Source organism: Mesoplodon bidens (assembly GCF_964165515.1).
Source record: "Mesoplodon bidens genome assembly, chromosome: 8".
Taxonomy (NCBI): domain Eukaryota; kingdom Metazoa; phylum Chordata; class Mammalia; order Artiodactyla; family Ziphiidae; genus Mesoplodon; species Mesoplodon bidens.
In genome coordinates this window covers 60,581,624-60,594,565 of record NC_138165.1, presented here as the reverse complement: position 1 = coordinate 60,594,565, position 12,942 = coordinate 60,581,624, and the positions used below count along the sequence as shown (strand labels likewise).

General features: G+C 38.3%; 1 protein-coding gene across 3 annotated transcripts in view; it reads right to left on the bottom strand.

The window, feature by feature from the left end:
• Positions 1 to 12,942, bottom strand: part of ZRANB3 (zinc finger RANBP2-type containing 3) — a 258,579-nt gene that overhangs the window by 228,638 nt on the left and 16,999 nt on the right. For 2 of the 3 annotated variants that reach the window (XM_081241602.1, XM_081241601.1), the window contains exon 2: positions 5,907 to 6,074. In XM_081241602.1, the coding sequence (XP_081097728.1) occupies positions 5,907 to 6,067 (161 nt within the window). In that variant the 5' untranslated portion in view covers positions 6,068 to 6,074. Of the gene's footprint in view, positions 1 to 5,906; positions 6,075 to 12,942 lie in introns of those variants that run through there. The other variant, XM_081241603.1, reaches the window with a different exon arrangement.

The following is a 12,942-nucleotide window of genomic DNA, read 5'->3' as shown; positions in this document are numbered from 1 at the left end:
ATACTAACTCTTTGCTTTGTTTGGAGAGCCATGTCCAAGGAGCACAGTTCTCCCTTGCTTAGCAAGTAATAAATTCAACTTCTTTGTTTCAGACGGTTTTTTTTTTTTGGCCACGCCACACGGCTTCTGGGGTCTTAGTTCCCCAACCAGAGATTGAACCCCAGCCCTTAGCAGTGAAAGCGCAGAGTGCTTAACCAAGGGACTGCCAAGGAATTCCCTGTGTCAGACATATTGTGTGGGTTTTGGTTTAAGATATTTTGAGTGATGGTCTCTTCCTTAAGAGAATTCAATAGATTAATTTACAGCAAAAGATAGTATTAGTTAACAAGACTATGGATAAACAAAAATATCCAACTGAAGCAGAGAAATTTCAAATAAGAAAAAAGAAGATAAGAGATATATGGGACACTGAGAAAAGGTCTAACATAGGTATAACCGGAGGCAAGGAGTATTAAGAATGAGCAAAAATAACAGTTGAGAGTATTAAAAATGAGCAAAAATAACAGTTGAAGAGAAAACAACTGAGGATTATCCAGAACTAATGAATGATATCAGCCCACAGATTAAGAAGTATAAATGCAAAGAAAACCACTTAGGCACATCATAGTAAAATTTTGGATAGCTGAACAAAGAGAAAACCTTAAAATCAGCAGGGGACAGGGGGAAGACGTTTATAACAGCACCAAAAATATTAAATGCCTAGGAATAAATTTAATGATATATGTGAAAGAACTATATATTGAAAATTACAAAAAAATTACTGAAAAAGAAATAAGGGAAAGAATAATTGAGATGAAGTAACTGCAGGGCAATTAAAGAAATGGAAGAATAGGACTTCCCTGGTGGTGCAGTGTTTAAGAATCCCCCTGCCAATGCAGGGGACATGGGTTCGAGTCCTGGTCCGGGAAGATCCACATGCCACAGAGCAACTAAGCCTGTGTGCCACAACTACTGAGCCTGTGCTCTAGAGCCCGTGAGCCACAACTACTGAAGCCCGTGTGCTCCGACTACTGAAGTGTGCATGCCTAGAGCCCGTGCTTCACAACAAGAGAAGCCACCGCAATGAGAAGCCCGCGCATTGCAATGAAGAGTAGCCCCCACTCACCACAAGCAAAGAAAGCCCTCACACAGCAATTAAGACCCAACGCAGCCAATAAATAAATAAATAAATAAATCGTGATGGTTCAGTTATATTCCATATACAAAAGTAAATAAATAAATAAATAAATATAACCAATCAATCCACCATCACCTCTACCTTATAACATATACAAAAATCAATTCCAAGTTGATTGTAGGGAATTCCCTGGCAGACTGGCAGTTAGGAATCCGCACTTTAACTGTCAAGGGCTCGGGTTCAATCCCTGGTCAAGGAACTAAGATCCCACAAGCCACAAGCCCAAACAAACAAGCAAACAAAAAACCCAAGTAGATTGTAGATCTAAATGTAAAAAAGAGACAAAAAAGTTTTTAGAAGAAAACGCAGGAAATTATCTTCACAACCTTGTAATAGACAAAGATTTCTTAAACAGGATGCAAAAAGTGTCAGCCATAAAAGACAATACCAATAAAGAGTATTTAACAGGACATTAAATTTGAGAATGTCTGCTTATCAAAAGGCATAATTAAGAGAGTGAAAAGGCAATCCATAGCCTGAGAAAAATCATTTGCAACACAGACACAAAAGACTCATCCAGAATATAAATCTGATAAGTCTCTATTAAATGATAAGAAAAAGGCAGGCAGATAACCCAGGAGAAAAATGGATAAGACATGAACAAGCACTTAACATAAGAGGATACCCAAACGGCTAATAAGCATACGAAAAGGTGTTAAGCTTCATTTGTCATCAGAAAAATGTACATGAAAATTCAATGGATATCACTATATCCCTATAAGAATACCTAAAATGACACTAAAGATAAGCAATATGAGGTACTGGTGAGGCTGTGGTACAAATGGAACTCTTATCCACTGTTGACACAAGTATAAATTGGTTAAATCACTTTGAAAAATGTTTGGCTAAGTTATGGGTTGAACTGTGTCCCCCAAAATTCATATGTTGAAGTCTTAGCTCCAGTCCCTCAGAAAGTGACCTCATTTGGAAATAGGGTCATTACTGATGTAATCAGTAATTAAGTCATTAGGGTGGGCCCAAATCCAATATGACTGATGTCCTTATAAGAAGGGAAATTTCTGACACAAATAGAGGGAAGATGATGTGAAAAGACATTGGAAGAAGATACGCATCTAAAAGCCAAGGAGAGAGACCTGGACTTCTCCCCCTTATGCATGCTCAGAGCAAGGTCTGGGCACAGAATAAGTCCCGGTGGAACTTGAGACAAGGCAAGTCTTTAAGGCCCGAACCAGCCGGTGGGAGCCGGGAGAAGGGCCCCACCCCTGCCGGCCGGCTGCAGCAGGGGCCTGGCTCTAGACCCTCGCAGACACGCTCCAGTTTTCCAGAGGAGAACTGGGGGTAAGAGGAGGGGGAACTGGAGGCGGGGAGGTGAGTAACAATTGTTTTTAAAAGCATCTACCAACATCACAGTCCTGAGAAGGAATCAGCTCACAGTCCTGAGAAGGAATCAACTCTGCCAACACCTTGATTTTGGAATTCTAGCCTCAAGAACCGTGAGACAATAAATTTCAGTTGTTCAACCCACCCAGTTATGGTTCTTCGTTATGACACCCCTGACAAACTAACAGAGGCAGCATCTACTTAGTGGAATATATGCATATTTACAACCAACGATTCCTCTTCTTGGTATATGCACAACAGAAATGTATATATATGTTTACCAAAAGAATTGTCTAAGAATATTCATAGCATTGTTATTTTTAAGAGCTCCAAACTAGAAACAACCCAAGTGCTCATCAACAGTAGAATGAATAAATAAATTATGGTATATTTACACAATGGAATTTTATATAGCAATGAGAATGAACCAATTACAACTACACGCGACACTATGGAAGGATCTCGCAATGATGTTGAATGAGAAAAGTCAGACACAAAAGAGTACATACCGGGCTTCCCTGGTGGCACAGTGGTTAAGAATCTGTCTGCCAATGCAGGGGACATGGGTTCAAGCCTGGTCCGGGAAGGTCCCACATGCCACGGAGCAACTAAGCCCGTGCACCACAACTACTGAGCCCACGTGCCTAGAGTCCAAGCTCCACAACAAGAGAAGCCACCGCAATGAGAAGCCCGCGCACCACAACAAAGAGTAGCCCACGCTCACCGCAGCTAGAGAAAGTCCGCACACAGCAACGGAGAACCAATGCAGCCAAAAATAAATTAAATAAATAAAATTTTAAAAAGAGTACATATGGATGATTACAATTAACATAGTTGAACATATAAAAGTAATCTGTGGTGTGAGAAGTCAGGATAGTGGTTACCTTTGGAAAGGAGGGAGGCAGTAGTGATTGGGAGAAGGCAAAAGGAAGGTTTCTGGGATGCAGGTAACGTTCTATTCTTGATTGTGGTGATGGCTATATGGTGAAAATTCTTCAAATTATATGCTTTTGATCTGCACACGCTTCTCCATATATGTTATTCATTGTTAAAAAAAGTTCTTTAAAGCTGAGTATGTGAGTTAACAGATTAGAAAAGCTGAATCATAAACTATAAGAGAGATCTTAAGAACAGCCATAGGGACTTCCCTGGTGGTCCAATGGCTAAGACTCCGAGCTCCCAATGCAGGGTACCCAGGTTCGATCCCTGGTCAGGGAACTAGATCCCACAGGCCTCAACTAAAGATCCCACATGCCACAACTAAAAGATGCCACACGTGGCAACAAAGGTCCCGTGTGCCGCAACTAAGACCCAGCACAGCCAAATAAATAAATTAAATAAATAAAACTTTATTGGGTTGGCCAAAAAGTTCGTTTGGGTTTTTCTGTAACAGCTTGCAGAAAAACCCGAATGAACTTTTTGGTCAACCCCATTTAAAACAACAACAACGAAACAGCCATAATGTAGCCCAGATAGACATAGAAAATATGAGACATTAATGGAAGCATAGAATAAAGTGAAATGGTCAAGTATAAGTCTAATTGGAGTAGCAGAAGAAGAACATAAAGAGAATGTGTAAGAATCAATATTTGAAGAGTGAGAATTTCCCGGAATCAACATGGCACAAATCTCAGATTAAAAACATACAATAATCTCAAGCAGGATAAATAAAAAGAAAACCATATAGAATAAATTATAGCAAAACTGCAGAACTCCAAAGACAAAGACAAAATCTTAAAATCAGATACAGATAAAAGATGGTTTACAAAGAAATGAAAATTAGACTGATTCTTTTTTTTTTTTTGAAAATTTCCAAACTCACATAAAAGTCAAAATGAATAATACAATGAACACATTTATACCACTCAAGTGTTCACACTGTTAATATTTTGGCCGACCCCCTCAAGGTTTCTCTAAACATATACATGCCTTTCCCTTTTGGGAAAATGTAGAAAATAGGCTATAGATAGCAGGATTCTTCATCCCCAAATTCTTTATCATGCATTTCCCAGGAACAAGAACATTCTTATATTCAACTATAACACCATTACCACATCTAAGGTAATCAACATAAATTCAATAACAGCACTCTAATTGAGGCCAGATGAAGTTTTCCCAGTTAACCCAAAAGTGACCTTTAAAGTTTTTCTTCTTACTTATTCAGGATCTAATCAAGGTTTATGCATTACTTTCAGTTGTTCTAGCTCTTAGGTTGCTTCTCAATTTAGAACATTCCCACCACTTCCCTTGGTTCTCCATGACATTTAATCATTTGAAGAGATCAGGTCAGTTGTCCTGAAAAATCCTGAAAAAATGTCCCACATGCTGAACTGGTTTGACTGTTTCCTCAGGATTATCAGGTCAAGTATTTCTAGGAAGACCACGTAAGAATGTTATACACTGGGACTTGCCTGTTGGCGCAGTGGCTGAGTCCACCAGCCAATGCAGGGAACACGGGTTCGATCCCTGGTCCCGGAAGATCCCACTTGCCGTGTAGCAGCTAGGCCCGTGAGCCACAACTACTGAGCCTGTGCTTTAGAGCCCTCAAGCCACAACTACTGAGCCTGCATGCCATAAGTACTTAAGCCCACATGCCTAGAGCCCATGCTCCGCAACAAGAAAAGCCACCGCAATGAGAGGCACGTACACCGCTCACGGCAACTAGAGAAAGCCCGCGCGCAGCAACAAAGACCCAACACAGCCAAAAATAAATAAATAAAATAAATAAATTTAAAAAAAAGAAAGTTATAGACCTCCTGTGTACCACATTATGCCGGTATCTGTACCATTATCGGAGATACCAACCTTGACCATTTTGTGTAATTTTTCTCTTTGTAATCAATAAGTCACCTGTAGGGTAATATTTTGAGACTCGAGAGCACACTTTTTTTTTTTTTTTTTCGCGGTACGCAGGCCTCTCACTGCTGTGGCCTCTCCCATTGCGGAGCACAGGCTCCGGACGCACAGACTCAGCGGCCATGGCTCACGGGCCCAGTCGCTCCGCAGCATGGGGGATCTTCCCGGACCGGGGCACAAACCCGTGTCCCCTGCACTGGCAGGCGGACTCTCAACCACTGCACCACCAGGGAAGCCGGAGAGCACACTTTTTAATGGCACCTATGGAAGCCAGAAGACAGCAGAATACAGTCTTCAGGGTGCTAAGGAAAAAAAGGCTATTAAAGTAGAGCTGTATTGTCAACTGAAGTATTATTCAAGAATGAAGGCAAAATAAAATATATCCTGAAATTATTATTTAATGATGCAGTAAAAAAAAATTAATGGGGAAGACTATGTATACACAAAAAGAATTTTTTTTCACAAAGCTTTGTTTTTTTATTCACTTGCCAGGGATTTAGCACTTTAGCATGTCTTGAAAAAAGTACTTTACCTGCCGTCTCTTCTCAAGGCAAAACTGATGCCATCTTTCTGGAAGGGAAGCAGCTTTGCTCTTAGTTTGTCAGGCAAAAAATCCAGCTGTTTATAAGATTCACTTGTCAAACAAGAAATCTGAGGTGTAAGAGACTTTTTTACGTTATGACCTCTGGGCATGATGATCCTAAAAACAAAAAAATCACAAGAGGGAGGGGTGGGGGAAATAGATATTACTAAGTGTATTAGACAATTAAACATAAGTAATAATATGAAAGCACTTATCAGTAACCTTGACATACTAGATATAAACTGGTTAAATCATGTTCCCAGAATAAGCTATTAAGAAAATTCAAAGCACTGAGTCCAAAAGCAATTCCTTAATGCACTAAGAATCAGCATACTCTATTTCATTTGTATTTCTAATTTAGCCATGACATAGCCATACCCGTTTTAAGCAATAAATATATTACTAAAAAGTTAGAAATCAACTATATTTTTACAAACCAAATAATTTTTAAAATAGGGATGAATTTGCTACAGAAAGATGAATCCTTTTATAATTAATCCTTTTATAGGGTTAATTTTCATATTATACTAGATTTTCTAAGAATGAGGTTAAATGGCATTAAAAAAATTTTTTTAAACACAAAGACATCAACTCAAAATTTATAATAATTAAATTAACTTAATATTATTGAATGAGATTGATTTTTAAATATTAAAATGAATTCTTTAATCACTTGAATCCACAGTATAAACTCCGCCTGATTGACATATATACACTAATATGTATAAAATAGATAACTAATAAGAACCTGCTGTATTAAAAAAAAGAAAATAAAATTCAAAAAGAAATATAAAATAAAATTCAAAAAGAAATAAACTCTGCCTGATTAGCACTTTCCTCACCAGTGGCTTTCCACAGTTATAATTTTAATTTTCCACCACATAAAAATTTCATATACCAGTAAATTCTTAGAACACTGCAAGAAAAAAAGTCCTATTAAATCACTGAACTATAAAGCTTCTCTAATAATAATACTTCATATTTAGACTGAACCATTCGTCTGTTTATATATAATCTCATTTCATTTTTAAAACAAATTTGCTTTAATTCTCAATTATTTGCAGACTTATAAAACTTTAGCCCCCCTCTCCCCTAAAAAAGTAATAAACTTCTGTGTACAATGTTTAAGAATCTCAAGAATTCAACAAGTATTTACTAATAACAAATAAGTACTACACGCCACGATCTAGAGAACCAAGGATCATACCCCCACAGAACTTACATTCTTGAGGGGGAGATGAAAATAAACAAATAAATAAACAAGATTAATTACAGTATAGTACAAGTATTATGAAGAAACTTAAGAGGGTAATGGCCACTTTAGGCAGGATGACCAAGTAAGGCCACTCTTAGGTGATGCTTGGTCTTGGTCTACAGTCTAAAGGATATGAAAGAACCAGTCAGGTTCAAAGTTGATAGAAGAGCACTCCAGGCAAATAGCATAAGTGAAAAGATCCTGAGTTGAGAAAAGGCTTAGTGTTTTCTAGAAACAGAGAAGAGGCCAATGTGGTTAGACCAATGAAGAGAATGATATGAGATGAAGTTATTGAGATAACCAAGAGTCAGATCATAGAAGTCCTTGATAAGGACTTTGGATTCCACTTTAAGAATGAAGGGAAGCCAAAGGAGAGGTGCTGTCAAATACACTATTAGGCAGATGTAGCTATTTAAATTTAACTAAATTAAAATTTCAGTTCCTCAATTCCTCCATCAACCATGTTTCAAGTGCTCAATAGGCACATATGGCTAGTGGCTCTCATACTGAACGGTGCACACGTAGAACATTTCGTTCTTCACTGAAAGTTGTACTGGATAGCAGTTACTGGAAAGTTTTAAGAAGGGGAGTGACACAATCTGACTTACATTTCAAAAACTACAACAAGAGGACAAAGCTATCAATAGAAAGGCATGGGAAAATGTTCCTATAGGACTTTGCCAGTCCACAAAGCCCCCACCGCCTCAATGGCAACTGGATTTAAGAGATGATTTATGACTCACACTTGTCTGAAAAGGTCCTCATAAGCACCAATGAGTCAGCATCCCTAGCACCTTCTCAATAGCAATAATAAAACTCTGAGTAAAGAATAGAGAATGGGGGGAATTCCCTGGCAGTCCAGTGATTAGGACTCTGTGCTTCCAATGCAGGGGGCACAGGTTTGATCCTTGGTCGGGGAACTAAGATCCTGCAAGCCCTGCAGTGTGGCCAAAAAATTTTTTAAAAGAGAGAGAGAATAGAGAATGGTTCAGAAGGGGGAAAGCATGAAAGCAAGAAACCTATTATCATGCTGCAAAAGACATGGCAAAAATCATCTTTAGCAGTGGAACTGGATTTCTGAAATGTCTCAGAGGTAAAGCAAACAGGACTTGCTGATGGAGTACATGTGGAGAATAAGAGAAATGTTAAATCAAGATGTATTGATATACTTAGTGTGATGGAGTTGTGCAATTTACTGAGACCTTAAAGGCTAACGAACAAATGGATGGGGAGAAAAAAAATCAACAAATCCTTTAGGAATATATGTAGTTTGAGATGACTGTAAGATATGAAGTGGATATGCCAAATAGACTTGAAAAAACATGAGTCTGGAACTCTAGGTAGAGCACAAGAGTGAATACATATATTGGGAGCCACCTTGAGATAGTAAACTTATATCATTTTTTGCAGCCACCCAACATCTGGGAACCCTGTTATGTTTAGAAATTTCCTTACATTACAAATACGAGTGGGAGTCAGATATCACCTTCCAATAATAAAGGTGGAAATACCAGATTCTTGCTTTCCCAGCCTTCTTTACAGCTATTGATTTTGCTAATCAGATATATCCATTCCAGACTTCAATCTAGAAAGTCAAAATTCAAAGGAGTTGGGATGAAGTGAAATTTATCCTGTTAAGGGTAGTAGCATTAGAAAGAGCCATGTCAACTTTCCAGAAGCCCTTCAGAGTGAGTAGGATAAGGGATATCAAATTTTAGTGAGGAGCACTGGCAAGAAGCTAAGAAAAATATACAAAAACGATTCTACTACCTATTATCTTTGCTTTTTTTACACTGTAAAAAATTTTTAAAAATACTCCAAGATGGGCTTCCCTGGTGGCGCAGTGGTTGAGAATCTGCCTGCTAATGCAGGGGACACGGGTTCAAGCCCTGGTCTGGGAGGATCCCACATGCCACGGAGTAACTAAGCCCGTGCGCTACAGCTACTGAGCCTGCGCCTCTGGAGCCTGTGCTCCGCAACAAGAGAGGCCACGATAGTAAGAGGCCCGCGCACCGCGATGAAGAGCGGCCCCCGCTTGCCACAACTAGAGAAAGCCCTCGCACAGAAATGAAGACCCAACACAGCAAAAATAAATAAATTAATTAATAAACTCCTACCCCCAACATCTTCTTTAAAAAAAAAAAAATACTCCAAGAAAAAAAATATCTGCTATGTTGAGTTCACATTGCAACTTATATGATTTATTTTATGAGGACTGAATCAGATACTATATTAGTAAAAATAAACAATGAAACTAAAGCCATCTTAATAAAAAATGTTTTAATAGAATAACAAGAGAAAAAATAATTATTTAAATATGAAGATGGAAGATGTCTAAAACAGAACAGAAATGTGTAGAAAAAATTTCAATTAGACTAAAATTATGGTGTGACTGGCTCACTGATAATTCAAATAGGTACTTGAATACATAAAGGACTTAAAAATATGTACTGGTACAATCTAATTGATAGAAAAGGAATGTTTTAGTTAATACTCAAAATAAAGACATTTTTAAAAAGCCCTTTCCCATTTATACTATCTTTCTAAAGTACAAAACTTATAATGAAAAATACGTATGTAGATCAGTCATACACGTTCATGTGCTGCAAAAGGTCAGCTGTAACCAACATTACATTAATAGTAGAAGACTCAGGCTTTATCTTCTTTCTAAATTATCAAGAAATTAACAGTTATAATAAACATCTTTCTAATCATGAAAACTGTAGAGGATTTAGTTTAGAAATTCAGCAAAAAAGGTTTTATTCAATCTATACATACTAGTTTATTTTTAGTAAGGTTGGGGGGACATTAAGATGGAACCAGCAATATATAACTTTTAATACCACGTTACAAAAATCATCAACATAACAACTATTGGCTAAGGAGATTTAGTGAAAGCAAATCTAGGAGAACTCATTTTCTAAGCAGTTATCTTGATAAACAACACTTGACAAGAGAATAAAGCAGTTTTCTCAATCTTTTAAGATTTTAAGCTAAAGATGGCATTTGTGTAATCAACTGGGAACATGGTAAATTCAATTGGAATTTACTGCTGCATTCTTAAGTAAACAGTGGAACTGTGTTGAGGAGAATCAGATATTGTTAAAATATACTACCAAGAAGTTTATTTTGGAAATAAGCAAATGGCTGGTCAGGGAAATTATGTACTTTGAAGAGATAATTCTGTTACTGTTCTTTTTTTTTTTTTTTTTTTTTTTTTTGCGGTACGCGGGCCTCTCACTGTTGTGGCCTCTCCCGTTGCGGAGCACAGGCTCCGGACGCGCAGGCTCAGCGGCCATGGCTCACGGGCCCAGCTGCTCCGTGGCATGTGGGATCTTCCCAGACCGGGGCACGAACCCGTGTCCCCTGCATAGGCAGGTGGACTCTCAACCACTGCGCCACCAGGGAAGCCCTTGTTATTTTTGAAATTGAGAAGTTATTGGATGGAATTTATAGCAGAAGAGATACAAAGAGAGAATCTATGAACTTGAAGATACATTAAGTATAAATGGGAAAAAAAAGCAATTAAAAGAAAAAGATCATCATACTGGATTTTAAGATTAGTATCTGTATGCTGCTTTAGAAAGACACATCTTAAATAGAAGGACTCATAAACATTTGATGTAAAGGAATGGAAAAAGATATATCATGCATACCAAAATAAACCTGGTACAGCTTTATTAACGTAAGACAGCATATGTTGAAGGCTAAAAAAACATTACTGAGACAAAGGAGGGCACTTTATAATGACAAAAGATTTAATTTACTAGAATAAACACAGCCTCAAAGTCTATAAATATATAAGTCAAAACATCCAGATATGGACTTCTCTGGTGGCACAGTGGTTAAGAATGTGCCTGCCAATGTAGGGGACACGGGTTCAAGCCCTGGTCCAGGAAGATCACACATGCTACGAAGCAACTAAGCCCATGTGCCACAACTACTGAGCCTATGCCCTAGAGCCCGCAAGCCACAACTACTGAAGCCCGCATGCCTAGAGCCTGTGCTGTGCAACAATAGAAGTCAGCACAATGAGAAGCCCGCGCACCGCAACGAAGACCCAACACAGCCAAAAATAAATAAATAAAAATAAATAAAATTTTTTAAAAAGATAGAGGTCAATATAAATTTTTTAAAAAGTTATAAAAGAAAAATTTGACAGAATCAAAGAACAGCCAAATCTATAACTATAGTGAGACATTTTAATACATCTCTCTCAGCAATTGATTATACAAGCACGAACCCGTGTCCCCTGCATTGGTAGGTGGACTCTCAACCACTGCGCCACCAGGGAAGCCCAACAGTCAGTTGATTTTTGAGGAGGGTGTCAAAACAATTCAATAGGAAATGAACAAATTTTTTCAAGAAATAGTGCTGGGAGAACTAGATAGCCACATATAAAAGAGTGAAATCAGACCCCTAACTCACACCATACATAAAATAACACAAAACGATCAAGGACTAAAATGTAAAGGCTAAAATTAAAAAAAAAAATACTCTTGAAAGCGTAAGAGTAAATCTTGGTGACCAATGGTTTCTTAGACACAATGCCAAAAATAAAAGCATCAAAAGAAAAAATAGATAAATTGGACTTCACCAAAATTAAAAACTTTAGTGCTGCAAATAATACCATCAAGAAAGGGAGGGCAATCCACAGAAATAGAGAAAATATTTGCAAATTATATCTGACAGGGGACTTGTATCCAGAATATACAAAGAACAATTACAACTCAATGATAAAAACACAACTCAATTTAAAAATGCGAAAATGGGGCTTCCCTGGTGGCGCAGTGGTTGGGAGTCCGCCTGCCGATGCAGGGGACGCGGGTTCGTGCCCCGGTCTGGGAAGATCCCACGTGCCGCAGAGCGGCTGGGCCCGTGAGCCGTGGCCGCTGGGCCTGCGCATCCGGAGCCTGTGCTCTGCAGCGGGAGAGGCCACAACAGTGAGAGGCCCGCGTATCGCAAAAAAAAAAAAAAAAAAAAAAAAGCGAAAATGATTTGAATAGACATTTCTCTAAAGAAGATGTATACATGGCCAATAAGCACAGAGAAAAATGTTCAACATCATTAGTAATAAGGAAATTGCAAATCAGAACCACAATGAGATACCACTTTATACCGATTAGGAGGCCTAAAATTAAAAAGACAGATAACAACAAGTTTTGGCAAAATTGTGGAGGAATTAGAACCCTCAAACACTGCTTGTGGAAATGTATAAAAGTGTAACCATTGTGAAAATCAATATGGTAGTTCATCAAATGTTAAACATAATTACCATAAGACCTGCAAATTCTACCCCTAGGTAAATGAATTTTTCTTTCACCCAAGAAAAATGAAAATATACATCCACACAAAAACTTGCATACAAATTTTCATAGCAGCGTTATTCATAATAGTTAAAAAAAATGAAAACAACACAAATGTCTATCAACCGATGAATTGATAAAGAAGATGTAGTATATCCATACAATGGAGTATTATTTGACAATAAAATGGAATAAAATACTGATACAGGGCTTCTCTGGTGGTGCAGTGGTTAAGAATCTGCCTGCCAGTGCAAGGGACACCAGTTTGAGCCCTGGCCCGGGAAGATCCCACATGCTGTGGAGCAACTAAGCCCGTGTGCCACAACTACTGAGTCTGCACTCTAGAGCCCGCAAGCCACAACTACTGAGCCCATGCACCACAACTACTGAAGCCTGCATGCCTAGAGCCTGTGCTCCACAACAA